Source organism: Grammomys surdaster, unplaced genomic scaffold, assembly GCF_004785775.1.
Source record: "Grammomys surdaster isolate TR1022 unplaced genomic scaffold, NIH_TR_1.0 279, whole genome shotgun sequence".
NCBI classification, from domain to species: Eukaryota; Metazoa; Chordata; class Mammalia; order Rodentia; family Muridae; genus Grammomys; species Grammomys surdaster.
The window spans coordinates 9,410,585-9,426,528 of record NW_021604720.1 but is presented as its reverse complement, the minus strand read 5'-3'; the positions used below and the strand labels follow the sequence as shown (position 1 = coordinate 9,426,528).

Here is a 15,944-nt window from a genome sequence, read left to right as displayed (position 1 = left end):
GTTGTACACTTCCAGGGGTGGGTGCTGGGAACAGAAACTAAACTCAGCAGCAAGAGCAGCATGCTCTTAACCCCTGCACCGTCTCTCCACCACAATCCCATATGTTTTTATCTTTTTCCTTCCAGTGATTTTAGATAGTCACAGAAGAGATAACTTAATCAAGAATTGGGATTCTTATGGAGAGGAAAACCTTCTGACAAATGAGAAAGAGAACAATTTGAAGTTCGCAGAAATCCAATACTAGTTATTAGTTAAATGAGAATTCTGATGTTTAAGTCTTGTCTTCTCACTGTTGGAACTCTTTTATTCTGGAGTCAGTCTTAATATAACCATGATAGCCAACAGTTCCATTAATGGGACACTTGGATGTTGTGGTCCTATTATCTATATTATATTATCTTTTATTATAGGACTGCATCCCCTATTACTGTCCTCCTTAACAAGAGCTCTCTCCTGAAATGAATGCCAGAAAAGTCCCCTCAACCTCCTCTTGCAAAACTTAATTACTTTTCCTTGTGTTCTCCACCTCTCCTGCTCCAGGGGAGACCTCTAAATATGCAACTACTTATCCAGGAATGGTGCCACCATGCTGAGCCTCTAATGGACCTAAAAAAGAAAAAATCAACATTCTCTACTTGAATGCTATGGAAATGAAAAGCCACAGACAATTGTACTTTCATGTGCTTATTTTTCTTTCTCCCCTCTAGCCAGAATAAACCAGGCTTGCACTGTAAACATCTATGCATACTAACTTTAACTCCATCTTTATTAAGACTTTTCCTAGCAAATAGATCACATTCACCACCATGTTTAATATAGACAGACCATCGACACTTTTAGAAGACGCTCTACTTTGACTGGTTCTTATGTACCTGGACTTCCTAAGGTTGCATAGATCGGTGGCTGAGTTTGCCTTCCGATACAATCCTGAATCAAGTCTAGGATAGAGGAACCAGATGTTACTGTTAATCCCATTAGGGAACATTTACATTTCCGAGACAATAAAAATGGTAGGAAAAAGGTTATATCTTAGCAATTCTTATTCACATGAGGCTCAAGTTGAAGTAGACAGGAAGACTTTCGATGACTCCTGAAGGCCCCTGTGATCCCCTAGGGAAGTCCTTTTGTGGTCAGTTGAATGAGACTGTTCCCATAGTGTCATGTTCTGGAACACTTGGTCCCCAGTTGGTGACACTGTTTGAGGAGGTTTAGAAGATATGGCCTTGTTGGAGGAAGTTGTCACTAGAGGCTGGCTTTGAGAGTTTGAAGATTCATGCCTCTTCCAATTGCTCTGTGCTTGAAGTTCAGGATAAGAGTTCTCAGTATCCTAGTCTAACTGCCATGCGTACCTACTACTGCCAATCAACCGTTATAGACTCCACCCCTCTGGAACCATAAGCCAAAATAAACGGTTTCTTCTCTGTGTAGCCTTGGTTGTGGTGTTTTGTCACAGCAACAGAAAAGTAATGACTATCCTGTCTTTCCATCTCCACTGTTCTGGAATGTCACTGTGCTCACAAGACGCAACTCAAGGATGACTTGCTCAGGTTGTTAACTAGAGCTCTTGCTTCTGACTGTTGTGGAAAAGAGTTTAAGAACCAAATAATTCCTCTTCATAGTCCAGAGCTACTAGATTTAAAGTATTTTATGTAGAGGCATAAGACCTGTATTTCTTTAAAATGCTAATCTCCCCCAGAGCTCGCTCCCTCTCCCTCTCCCTCTCCCTCTCCCTCTCTTCCCTCTCCCTCTCTTCCCTCTCCCTCTCTTCCCTCTCCCTCTCTTCCCTCTCCCTCTCTTCCCTCTCCCTCTCTTCCCTCTCCCTCTCCCTCTCCCTCTCCCCCTCCCCCTCCCCCTCCCCCTCCCCCTCCCTCTCTCTCTCTCTCTCTCTCTCTCTCTCTCTCTCTCTCTCTGTCTCTGTCTTTGTCTCTGTGTGTATGTCTTTGTCTCTCTCTCTTTCTGTGTGAGTATGTGTTTATGTGTGTCTGTGTTTAAGTACATGTGGAAGCCAGAGGACAGCCTTGGTTGTTGTTCCTCAGGTGCCAACTACCTCATTTTTTTTGAGACAGAGTAGCTCATTGAAACTTGCCAAGTAGACTAGACTGAGGCCAGCAAGTACTCCAGGGATTCCCCAGCACTGAACTTATAAGCATGGGTCTCCATGCCCAGCTTTTTGTATATAGGTTATGGGGCCGAATTCAGATGCTCATGCTTGCACAACAAGCACCTCACAGGCTGAGCTATCTAAGAATCTTATTACACTTAAGAATCTTTGCAGCTCCAAGGCAGCCACTCCCTGGAAACTGCACCAACCAAGCTTCTGGGAACACAGCACATGCTGCAGGTCCCAGAAGAAAGACTGCTACCTTCTAGCCCCACTCCCAGGGACCCTCTCTGGGCAGCCTATAGCCATGTCTCAGAACACACTTCATGTTCCCAGGATGAATGCTACTCTCAGCTTTATTAAGGGAAGCCTCTTTTTCCAGAGAAGAGTGGTAAGTAAATATAGAATCTGATGGCTACAAAGAGTGCTAAGAAACGTGATATACAAGGGACAGCCCTTAACAAAACATTCATATCATCCCTTCTAAGGCTCAGGGAATACTGTGGAAAGGATGGGGGAAGAACTGTAAGACAGGGAAAAGGGCTGCAAAATGCCATGTCTTCCAATCACAGACTCACAGTAGCTGCAGATGCCTGTGCTCTATCTGCACAAGAACACAAACATCGACAACCAGGAATGGACGAAACGTATTTCAGGGGACCCTTCTCCTCATTGCTGAACTACTTACTACTGATAGATGCAGGAGAGGGAGAGTCATTGTCTCAGATGTATACCCACTGGTAACTCCCATCAGATTCCAATGGGGAGTCTGACCCCAGTAATCACAAAGAGGGTCTTGGATAAAAGAAACAGATCACACACACACACACACACACACACACACACAGAGAGAGAGAGAACCCAAAAGTCATGAATCTAGAAAAGGGACTGGTAGAGATGAGAGAAGAAGAAGGCTGGCAGGGATGAGAGGGAGAAGGGAATAATCAGAATACATCATGTACCTATGAAAACAAGTGAGTGTGGTGGTTTGAATACAAATTACCCCATAGTGTCCTTGCTTATAGATTTGAATGCTTGATCATCAGGGAACAGAACTACTTGAGGAGGATTAGGAGGTGTGGCCTTGTCGAAGGAAATGTGTCATGGGGTAGGGTTTGGGGTTTCAAGGGTCCAAGCCAGGCCTAATGTCCCTCTATTCTTGCTGCTGGCTGATCCAAATGTAAAATTCTCAGCTACTTCTCTGGCACCTGTCTGCCTGCCTGCTGCCACACTTCCTGCCATAATGATAATGGACAGGACCTCTGAAACTGTAAGCCAGCTCCAACTAAATGCTGTCTTTTATGAGAGTTGCCATGATCACGGTGTCTCTTCACAGCAATAGAGATGAATAGTTATTTTTAAAATAATATTATAATAAATAGTTATATTAAATACCATTTATTATTAACAATGTGTGTTTAATATAAAACCCTCAAGTGTCACTTTTTAAAGCCACAGGTTGGTTGAAATCCAACCGTAGAAGGATTTGGCGAATCTGACCAATGAGGTCTGTGGACATGTCCAAACACTTTGAACTTTTGAAACTCTCGTTACAGTTATGACAACTTCAAGAAAGTGAAATGAAAGAGCATATGGACATAAAGATTCCAGATCCTCAACCCACATGTCTTACTGCCAAATACCATCCAAAACCAGAGAGAGAATGTCACGAAAAACTGGAATGTTTACATATAGGTACATATAATAAAAGAATAAATACAGATCTCTTCAGATCAACTTAACCGTGGCCATGCTTGTCTTGTGTCTCTGCACATGCTACACTGCACATGCAGAACTCAGAGGATAGACTGCAGGACTCAGCTCTCTACTTCTACCATGTAGGGCTTAGGGATTGAACTCTGGACCCTGGGCTTGGTGTCAGGTGACTTGACCCACTGAGCCATCTCACATGACTGACTTTATTTATTCTTAACATTGAAATGCAATGTCATAGTACACTTAATTGCTCTAGCAGTCTCCCTGTTAACAGAAAGATGTCTGACCCGCATGTCACTTTAGGATTGTCAATGATGCCACCCAAATAGGAGCACAGAGACAGAAATGTAGTTGTCACATCAAAGATCAATTTCACTTTCTTAACATTTAAATGCCACTGCACAGTTCTTGATATTTACCTATAATATCCCCTGAATTTATGTAAAATACTTTCTTTTGAAAACTTTGAAGGTCATCCAAAGTAGTGCAGATAAAAGCAGCTCTGATTTCATTAGGATACTAAAAGACCGAAATCTCCCCCTCCCCCGCCTTTATTCGTTTTACAGTTAAAGTTGCAAAACATATGAAACGCTTTTTTTAAGGCCCAGTTTGTGCTCATTATCTAAATCCTCTTGGAAAATAACATTTGTGATAAAATCTAAAATGACATTTTAATGTTAGTGTCTGATCCACAGACGTGTGTGTGTGTGTGTGTGTGTGTGTGTGTATGTGTGTATGTGTGCGAGGGGGGGGAGGGGAGGAGAGGAGAAGCAAGGGGAGAGGAGGAGGAGGAGGAGGAAGAGAAAGAAAGAGAGAGAGAGAGAGAGAGAGAGAGAGAGAGAGAGAGAGAGAGAGAGAACGACCCCGCATGCGAGCAGGCATCTGTCCCCGGCATTCCTCCAGTCAATCGTAGGATCAAGGCAAGGGATTTGGTTATTATTTGCTTACGGAATAAACCTGTCATCTATCTTATAAGTACAAACAGGAAATGAAAGTTCTTACTTTTCAGTGAGTAAAAACATAGCAAGCTACCTCCTTGAGTGTTCTACACTATAGTGAGGAGCAGTGAATATAATAAGGCCCAATTTAAATTTACTAGGGTACCTAATTTACAGCTAATATATACACCAAAAGTTGCTACTGAACCCGGAAACTTACAAAACGCTTGAGAAAACAATAGAAAACGAGACCCACTCTCCACCAGTGCTGTGAGCCAAGCTGCTTTCTGTACTGTTGTGATCCAAGCGGCTGATGGATTGTGAGCATTCACCAGTTCACATGGAATGTAGGAATCTTAAAGCTATTCACTAGAAACACAACCAAGTATGTCCTGAGTATATGTGCGCATGTATTTACCTACAATTCTGTTTACCATTATGAATGGAAACTTTTTGACTTAACACTATATAAAAACAAACATTTGCAATTCTTATGATTTTGAAAATTATTATTTTAATGGATATCTGAAAAGTCCATCCCGCTGTTTGCTTACCAAATTTGTTCTCTAGTACTGAGCATTTATATTGTTTTTCAATTATTTTTGCTACTATGACTAATATTATAATGACCATGTCAAATACAGCTATGTTTCCTGACTTTCTTGAGAGCTGAAAGCACAGAACAAATCAAGCCAATGTGTTTATGGCTATCTGCTTCCTGTTATCATACCATTTTCTAAATTGCACCCTTTGCAACATTATCTATGATTTGTAATAATTTATGACCCTCTCCCTAAACATTCTAAAGTCTTTTCCTTTACATTTCTCATCAGCAAGAAAATATATCTCTACTGCACCTGGTTCCTGCTATTTCCCCCAAACTGCCTGTCACAGGGTCACTTCTATGTCCAGAAGAAGCCCTCTAAGGGCTGGGGAGATGACTCTGTGGGTGAGTCAGACTCTTTTGACAAAGCATGAGGACCGGGAGTTTAGATCCTTAGAATCCACCAGGTGTGTGTGTGTGTGTGTGTGTGTGTGTGTGTGTGTGTGGTGAGCTGCCTATAAGCCCAGAGTACAGGGCAGGGAAGCATAGTGGGGCGCAAAGACAGCAAACCCCCTTAGTACCTAGACTAGCTGGAATGCAAACGAACTTCCAGGTTCAGTGAGAGAGTCTGCCTCAGTACATTGTGATTGAGGAAGATACCTGACAGCAACAGCAGGCCTCCACGTGCATGCATGCACATAGATATGTGGATGTGTGCCCATAGACATATGAACATGCATATACATACCACATATATGGCAGAAAAAAAGCTTCCTAAAAATTCAGTTAATCTTTTTTTAAATATGACAAACAATATTTAAAATCACCCTATAGATATATTTTCCCCTTCTGCCCACTACATAGAATTTTACATAAGAACCAGGCAAATTATTTGTGATGGCTTCACAAATCTAATCCATGAGGTAGCTTCATTGTTGAACTGTATGTGAGTGAGTGTGTGTGTATGTATGTGTGTGTGTAACTGTATAAATGTGCATGTGTACATCCATGTGGAAGCCAAAGGTACGCCTGAGTGCCATTCCTCCAGAGCCAGCTATCACATACACACACACACACACACACACACACACTCACATGCAGTTTAAAAACCAAATCTTCATGAATCAGATTTATGATACAATCATAAATGTAAGAAGTTGCCTGGTTCTTATATACAATTTCTACATAGTGGGCAGAAGGGGAAAATATATCTATATGGTGATTTTAAATATTGTTTGTCATATTTTAAAAAGATTACCTAAATTTTTAGAAAGCCTTTTTCTGGCATATATGTGGTATGTATATGCATGTTCATATGTCTACGGGCACACATACATGTATCCATGTTAGGCTAGACTGGACAGCAAGCCCCCAGTAATCTGCCCATCTCCACTTCCCCAGCACAGGGATCATAAGAGCATGGCACCATGACCAACAACTGCATGTGCACTCTGAGGATTAAGCTCAGGGTCTCATGCTTGTAAGACAAGCACTTTACTGAGCTGAGCCATCTCCCTAGCCCTAATTTAAACTCTAATAACTAGTCACCCCAATGTCTAAAAGAACGTCTCTCAACAAGCTTCCTCAGTTGTCATTTAATGAATCAAAAAGATCTACTGCAAAGTCTTCCTACCTGTTGAGCATTGCTTGTTTTGAATATATTGAGCCATTACTCATGAACATAATCTTATAAAATTTATAAATAGAAACTCTGGTTCCTGGTAAGAGTTTGCATCATTTTCTGTTCCTGAGATGTATTTAAGAGTCATTTTGTTATTTTTATTCTACTGAATCACTGACTTCTTCTAATGAACGACCTTCCCTGCTGAGGGTGTCATATGGAACTCAAGCTTTCAAACGTCGCCAAGGGTCCTCAACTCTCTTTCCTACATTTGAATAAACATTTTCTAGTGTTTCTATAATTTCAGAATATATTCTATAGCAGTAGTTCCCAATCACCACTGAACACTGGCATCACCTGTGGAGTTCTTAATAGCAGCGGAGTCACAGCCTCCCCTGGAGATTCTGATTTTGGAAGTGCACCACAGACCCACACACCCATTGCTATTAAATGACACAGGTAATTAAGAAAGAGGGGCCCTTTTGAATTTCTAGTTCTAGGCCAATGTGGATGTAATCTGCTGATATAAATATAAAGAAAAAAGACTTGGGTCAGACTGCCTTCCTCTGCCCTTGATCTCAGGGCTGGAACAGTGGCTGGCATGCTCAGTAAATGAATTAACCTTTAAAAAAAAAAAACAACCCAAGAGTATAAAGCCAAGATGTGATGGCTTGTACCTGTAACCCTAGTACTTGGCAGCAGAGGAAGGAGGAGTGAGGGTCTAAGGCCAGTCTGGGCTATATAGTGAGATCCAGTTTCACAAAACAAAAACACAAAAAAACTTCTAAAAACAGCAGCTTTGTGACAATTTAGTAATTAGGGATTTGCTCATCTGTAAATGGAGTAGGATTCGAGCAGTATTACATATCATCCCACAGAAAGCCCCTACAAGCTGTATAGTAAGCGAAACCACTGGCTTCTGTTTACAGAAAGACGCGTGGTTTCTTGGCAGGCTGACCTTAGGCTTCCCAGGTCCCTGTGTGACCCACACACCTGACTTCTCCATACCCAGCCTAGGCTCTTAGATGCATACACGCACCCTACTCCTCAGAGCATGCAATGATGTCCGCACGCAGAGAGCCTTCCGTCACTTAGACCACAAAGCTCTTTGAGTCACTTGTGCAGCTTTACAAAGTGATGAGCTGCCCTCACATCCTGTGTCTTGGACCAAAGCTATGGTCCTCACGGCATGCTCGGGTGGCAGCTTTGAGGGCAGTCTCCTTCCTTTGCCCACAATATGGAGTCTATCGTCAAGTTCAGTCACTTCTTTAACCTGTCTCTTTGGTGCTCTCGTTTTTAAAGGTAAGTCTTATTTAGCCCCCGGCCCATCCTCTGTTCAGGGTCTCTCCATTTCTTTTGCCATGAAACCCTGCTCACCTGGGGATCTGCCAGCATGGGCCACCCTCTAAGTATTCCCTTGGCTTACTTCTGTGTGGCAATCGGCTCTTGTTTTTGTCTTTCACGTGAGACCTTACTCTGTAGCTAGGACTAGTGTCAAACTCATGACTCTCCTGCTTCAGAGTGCTGCGGTCATGACTGTGCACCTCCACACCCAGGAATGGTTTCTACCAATTTTATTTCCCCAGTTCGAATGGACAGCTTAAGGAAGCGGGTGCAGATTCACGTTTTCATTAGCTCTCCCTGTACACTGAATTGTGCCTCATATACATACATACACACACACACGCACACACGCACACACGCACACAACACACAACTAAGGGAAGTATTTTCCTGAATACTCGACATGTATTTTTCCTGGACTCATAAGAAAATGGGGATCTGAGCAGTGGTGGTGCACATTTTTAATGCCAGCACTCTGGAGGCAGAGTCAGGGAGATCTCTGAGTTTGAGGCCAGCCTGGTCTACAGAGTGAGTTCCAGGACAGCTATCCAGAAAAATGCTGTCTTAAGAAACCAAAAAAAAAAAAAAAAAAGTACAGGATTGACTTCATTTGACTTAAACAACTTTGTGAGGTTTCTTCTCATTTACATACCGGCTTATATAAACTGAAACAAATTTGAAAAGCCGCATGCATATAACCTCAAAATCCATTACTGAGAAGTCACCATGAAAACTGACTATTGGTAAAGCTAGGTGGTAAGCATTGTGGGCTCTTTATGTCATTCTTTCCACTTTTGTATTTAAAACCTTTATGGGCAAGAAGGGCAGAAGAAGGCAGAAATGCATGCTCGTAAACTGCTGTCTGAAGAATGGACCAATGACACTATAAGCATAAAGAATGTGGTTAAACAGGCAATTGGTATTCTCAGTTATCCTGCCCTCTAACAAGAGCTGCATAATCTATGAACCAGGCATAACTCTTATCATTTCTGTATTTATACAAATGTCTTCACTGAAAATGAAACTTCTCAGTTCCTCCAATGTTTAATAATTCCATTTGATTTTAAGGAAAGAAATAGAACATTCCAAAATCTGAAGTCCCAGATTCTGGAGAATAACAATGAGAGAAAATAACATGAATCCATCACTTACCATCTTAACATCGTTTTCATGGTGGAAAATATATTCAAATAAAGCCTGGGAAGGGAAAATGTCAAAAGTGCACTCAGTTTTATCTGAACAGCTATTGTTATGTGAAAACTCAAAAACTTAGTTGACTCAAAAACCCAGGATATTCTAAAGTGGTAGAAACTGGTAAGTAATAAACATGACTGTCATTTGTCACAATAACTCATTTTAAAATTCTCCAACTCATAATGGACTCTTCACTATCTTTTACAGATAGTAAACTGGGAAGTTCAAAGAAATGAACATTTTCTCTTCATGTTATAGACATCATTTTATTAGAACAGAAGCAGTTTACATTATTTCCTGAACATATATGATTGTCACCAATGTTTCACCAAATTTGCATACTCTATATTATAAAGATTATTACTTAATTTTGACACATGAGAAACTGGGTATTCCTTTTGAAATGACATGGAATATATATGTTAAGTAGAACTTTCTGCTTAATTTTTTTTGTTTAGTTGGTTGGTTTTAGCTTTTTCGAGACAAGGTTTCTCTGTATAGCCCTGGCTGTCCTAGAACATACTTTGTAGACCGGGCCAGCCTTGAACCCAGAAATATGCCTGCCTTTGCCTCCCCAGTGCTGGCATGTGCCACCATCGCCCAGATTACGGATTAAATTTTAAAGCCATCCCCTCAGGTTTCTATTTGTTTGTTTGTTTGTCAGTTTGTTTTTATTTACTTTACATCCTGATCACAGCCTCCTTCTTCTTTACTGTTCGACTTATTCTAAGCTATTCCCCAAGGGACCTGGAGTTTTGTTTTATCTCATTTTGCTTTTAGGAGCCTGTGTGTAGATATGTGTAAGCCAGTCAGAGGACATCAGCTGCTGTTCCTAATCAAGCACATCCACTTTGGTTTCTTTTTCAAAGATATATTTGTGTAAGAGTTCGTGAATGGTGGCAGGGGTGGGATGGGATGGGATAGGGTGGGATGGGGAAGAGGGGGAGAATGCCTGTTTGCACATGGAGGTCAGAGGACAGCATCAGGAGTTCCATACTATCAGTCTGTTCCTCTGAGTGGAGTCTCCTCTCCCTGCACTTGGGGCTCATGTTTTTCCTGACTAAGATGGAAGGCATCAAGTCCTAGCCATCCTCCTGTCCCCACCCACCCAGGAACGGCAGTTATGTGTGTGAGTGGGACACCTAGCTTATTATGTGGGTGCTGGATCCAAACTCCCGTCCTCATGGGTGTGCAGCCAGTAGTCTTAGCCACTGTGCCTTCTCTTCAGCCTCACCTTGTTTTTTAGGACAGTCTCTCACTGGCCTGGGGCTCACTGACTGATTAGGTTTGGCTGACTGGCCAGCAAGCCACACAGCCTAGTTTCACTTCTGTTGATGTGGTAATGTATCCTGACAAAATGCAAGTTAGAAAAGAAAGTCATTTATTTGACTTACATTTTCAGGTTAGGTGCATTACTGCAGGAACGTGGAGGCAAGAACTCGAGACATTGGAATCATAATCAAGAAAGCAAGATCCTTGCTTGCTCTCAGTGAACTATCTCCTTTCTTACGACTGGTGCAGATCCCTAAGGAATGGTGCTGCCCATAATGGGCTGGGTGGGTCTTCCTACATCAATTAACAAGCCAAACAATCCCATAAAGATATGGCCACAAGTCAACCTGATCCAAATAATTCCTCATTAAGGCTTGCTTCTACGAGACTCTAAATTGTGCCTAGCTAATAAATTAAAGCTAACCATCACACCACCATATAACACACCAGTTTTAAAAAAGCATTATTTATTTATTTATTTATTTACTTACTTATTTACTTATGTGTGTATGAACACATGCATGTATACATGCATACAGATGCATGTCACCGCACACATGAAAAGGTCAGAGGATAACCTAGGGAAGTCAGTTCTCCCTCCATCTACCATGCAGGCCCCAGGGAAGTGAGTCCAGGTCATCAGTGTTGCTGGCACGCAGCTGTTTCCACTGAGCCATCTGACTGGCCCATATTCAGCATTTTTATGTTATCCCTGGGAGCAGACTCAGACCATCTTCCTTGTGAGGCAAGCACTTTGCCAGCTGAGCAGTATCTCCTAAGGCCTCCCATGTCCTAGTTCTTCAGACTGGAAAAGACCTGAACATCTTCCGTTCCTTTTTTTTTTTTAAATTTCTCTAGTTTCCTTTTCTTCTTTCCACTCTCCCCCGTTCTGCTTCTTTATCCACCTGCTCTCTCTGCCCCTAATTCTCTCTTTAATTTAAGGGAATTTGCTGAGTGATGAGAATTATTAAAGTAGTTGCTATGTCGGCTGCTGTCTGGTTGAGCAATACTGAGAGTTTACTTAATTAATAATTAAGCATGCATATATTTTCCATCCTTTTGACAGTCCTTAAATTATACAAGAGTTGAAAATTATTTTTCTAGAAATAGTCCAAGATGAAAAACAAACATATACACGTACAGACAGCATCAAGCTTAATTCTACGAAGATGATTCTGCTTCTCGGCTTTCTTTGTTGTACAGTTATTGTTGTGACGGGGGGGGGGGGGGGAGATTTTCCGATAATAATTACATATGCACTTATTTCTGATATTGTACTTAACTCAAGACAAAGAGAATTTTAACATGTTACACTAAAATCTCTATTTACACATTATACTAACTAAAACCTCTATTCACATGTTAAACTAAAATCTCTATTTACACATTATACTAACTAAAACCTCTATTTACATGTTAAACTAGAATCTCTGTTCACATGTTACAGTAACTAAGATCTCTGTTCACATGTTTCATAACTAAAACCATCACATTGTTTTTGTCATTCATCATTACTTCATAACTTAGAATCTTTTGAGGCACGTACCTTTGCCAACTTAGGTTTCTGGGAATATTTTGTTAAATTCAGTCTAGATAAATTTATAAATGGTCCATCCGGACTTGTAAGCATGGAAGCCTGTGAGAGAAAAGAAAGAGAACAAGAAACTGAAAACCTTCTCTGGAAACATAAATAGAGTTTCTTATGCATAAAGATTATAAAGAATTATAGAAATTATAAAGCAACAAGAATTACTTCAAAATTTCCATTTAATTTTTCACTACAATACAAAGTTACTCCATTAATACGAGGTTCTTAATATGAGGTTCTGGGAAAATTGACAGGACTTACAGTCCCTAGTCTGACGTATCTTCCAGATGAGCTAGTGATAGGTCGTGCTGTGTAGGCAGTCCTGGGTGTTCTGATGGCCTGTTCCATTGTCCCCGGCCTTCCACTCTGTGTGCTGGGCCTAAGGAAACCCGTAATGGGTCTTCCAGCTTGAGTGATTGGCCTGTGGAGATCAACAGTAGTTACAACACAAACAAGATCAATTAAGGATATAGTCTGGTCAGGAATGAAACTAAAATACAGACCTGACAGCTTGAGTTGGTCCTCCTGTCTGGTTAGTGCCAGGGAGCTTCAAAGATGTGCCAGGGCCTACAAGATGGGATGATAATCAATTTATGTATTACGTATGAATCTTTAGAAACTCTTCGCAATCTAATTTTCAGACTTGTACTGGCCTGAGAAAGAAGACATCACTAATAGGACATGCATTGAGGAAATGTGTCTGAGGCTCATCTTCAGTGAGTTTTTACTGCTCTACTTGGTGGCATGAACCTGGGAGAGTGGGTAGACTAAAGCCTCATGCAGGAGCCAGCTGTACGCAGAGCATCAGACAGCTTATACTCTGGAGATAGGAAGAATCACGTGAGTAAGCTGTTCAATCAAAGGAAAAGCCACACGTGTTTTTCCTTAGAGGCATATCAATAACAACAGCTGATGTAGATTCACTCCTATCCGGTATCCCTGGGAGGAGCAAGGCAACACATTCAAAGAACAATTCTGTGTTTTGAAGAAACGGAGGTCACAAGACTCTTGTCTTGTTTTCTTGGCGTTTTCTCGCGCTCGTGAGAAATTCTTGGAATTCTTACACGACTCCATTCTTGCCTGTGATCCAACAAGTGAGCACATATCATGAGACGTGTGCTATCATCTTCACAAGGAGTCTATAAGACATGCTTAGTACAGTACAAGCCATTTCTCGAAGGCTCGAGGAATCAAGTTAACAGGTCATCCTATCAGCAGAGCATGCATTAAGATTCAAAACTAGCATGCCTTAACGTTTAAATTAACGGTTCTAGACCCAAAAGTTAATTATCTTTTATACAGATATCTCCAAGTAAGAGGTTATGTCTAGGAATTTAATATATTTTAGCAAGCCAACAAGGAAAAGATGATCCTAACAACTAATAAATTACCAGCAAGCCACCATATATTATGGCCATTCTCTAATACCATTCATATCATGACCCTGACCCTGGACTCTAAGGCAATCTCATACGTGCTTATAAAAAAATATAAGAAGATATGTGCACACGTATTCCTCTTCCACGGTATACTCCTCCTTTAACTGACTTACGTGGGACCTGAGCGATAGCATTTTCATCCAGGATCATTTCGGCGATTCCTTCCTGATCCACATCAATTTCATCTATGTACACCATCTCTGTCAGCGCGCGTGCTTTCAAAATCCAAGCCGCCTAAAAGGCACGGAAAAGGCAAGTACTCGGTCAAATACCGTTAGGGACCTTAAACGCTTTACCAAGGCCAGGCATGTTGTTAGTATACTCTGCACTCTGTTTCAGGACCCTGACTTCCAGGAAGTCCTCCCCCGTCTCCAACCCTCAGGCATCCTCTTGCCTTCCTTACAGTCTCCCCTGCATGCTTCTGATCTTCTACACTTACCAAATCTGACAAATACCGTGATCACTTTGGCATGGGTTAGCCCCTGTTCCCCAGAATACATGCATTTCAACCTTGTGTGCTCCTGAAATTTCTAGACCTTTTAGGTTTTTATACATAATTAGGAGTTCAGGAGATGTTGGTTGACTTAACCTAAGATCCATTAGCTAAGATTTCTCTGGAGTTCAAGTCACTACTCAAGCCCTGTAATTTTGTGATCCAGTCAGAAGAGAACCTGCTGAAGAGAACGGGAAAAGGAAAGGTGATTAAAGAAGCTAATCCAAAAGCATCGCTGCTTTGCTGGAACCCGAGAAGGGCATCGTGAAGCTGTACATTTTTAACTTTCTTGTTAAACACGTGACATTGCACTGCTGAAAAACTTGACTTCTCTGCTTTTTTTCCAGAATAAAAGCCGAGAGTGATAAGGCTCAGTGTCCCTTGCACGATCTGAGAAAAATGCATGACTGGAAGAAGCAGCATAGATAGACCTAACTCTACCACCTACAAGGAATAGGGGCAGGGAAATCTAGGGAGGGACTGAGGCTCCATACACCAGGAATCTAGGTATAAAGAAGGCTGAATAAAGCTGAGGAAAGCAGAAAAAGATGAAAGCCAAAGAAAGTCTGCAAAGTCTCCACATATATGGAACTTCATCCAGTTGGTCATTTTATTGACTAACTCAGGCTAGCTCTGAGTAGGAAACAGATCACAACATGGATCCTAACATTCCTGAATACACCATCATCTGATGGATGAAATCACAAAGCACAGCAGTGTGTACAAGAAAAAATAGGTTTTACAGAATACTGTTGAAAGAAGGGAAAAGAAATCAAGAAGGAAGACAGGGAGGGAGGGAGGGAGGGAAGGAGGGAGGGAGGGAGGGAGGGAGGGAGGGAGGGAGGGAGACAGAAAGAGAGGCCAGGATAGTGGTACATGTCTACAGTCCCAGCACTTGTGAGTTCCCCTTTGACTACACAGGAAGTTCAAGCCTATAAGACAAAATGTTGTCCAAAAACAATGATGATTATATGAATAATAAAGGCTTTGGCTCTGTGGCCAGGAAAAATTGGCTCACAGTGTGTTTGGAAACTCATAATAGTTGTTGAAATGTTGAAGAATTTGTCTAGACCAAGAGACCAGTCAGAGGGCACATGGGCCCAGTGAGATTTAGGAATTTTGATTCTGATACTGAGGAACCAATGAAGCTTATGGATCAGGCTTTGGGGTAAGTTAAATCTTTCTCAGCCAATCTGCCTCCCTCCCTCACCCACCCCAATACCCCTGCCTGACACGGTCGGTCTCACTTTGTAGCCCAGGATGGCCTGGAACTCTGGACCCCTTGATTTAGCCTTCTGAGTGCTGGAATTATAGACATGTATACCACACTCATATTAAATCAAACTTTTTAAAAAGCCAAGTTTGTATAATAGGCATTATTTACACAACCAGCCACTAAACAGCCATGAACATATTTTAACTAGTTTTGAGTTGCTACTACTATTTTATAGTCCAATCTGTTACACTAGATATCTAGGCCCCCTACTAACCTCTTAAGTGCTAAGATGATATAAATTTTCTATGTTGAGCTACTCAAAACTAAGGTAGCAAATCCATCATTGTCCCCTCCCCCCAATAAATGCATGAGTACATCAGAAGCCAGGTAGGAACATCTACTTCTTTTATTCTCTGTGAATTCAGACTTTATAAAAGATCTGACCGTTGGTTTTACGCCTTGGATTTTTTCCAGGTAG

General features: G+C 41.5%; 1 protein-coding gene across 1 annotated transcript in view; it reads right to left on the bottom strand.

The window, feature by feature from the left end:
* Positions 1-15,944, bottom strand: part of Ttc8 (tetratricopeptide repeat domain 8) — a 52,410-nt gene that overhangs the window by 23,848 nt on the left and 12,618 nt on the right. The window contains exons 2-6 of the mRNA XM_028777259.1: positions 13,871-13,991; positions 12,822-12,885; positions 12,580-12,739; positions 12,277-12,366; positions 9,417-9,461 (exon numbers count right to left, since the gene is read on the bottom strand). Of these exons, the coding sequence (XP_028633092.1) occupies positions 9,417-9,461; positions 12,277-12,366; positions 12,580-12,739; positions 12,822-12,885; positions 13,871-13,991 (480 nt within the window). The remainder of the gene's footprint in view (positions 1-9,416; positions 9,462-12,276; positions 12,367-12,579; positions 12,740-12,821; positions 12,886-13,870; positions 13,992-15,944) is intronic.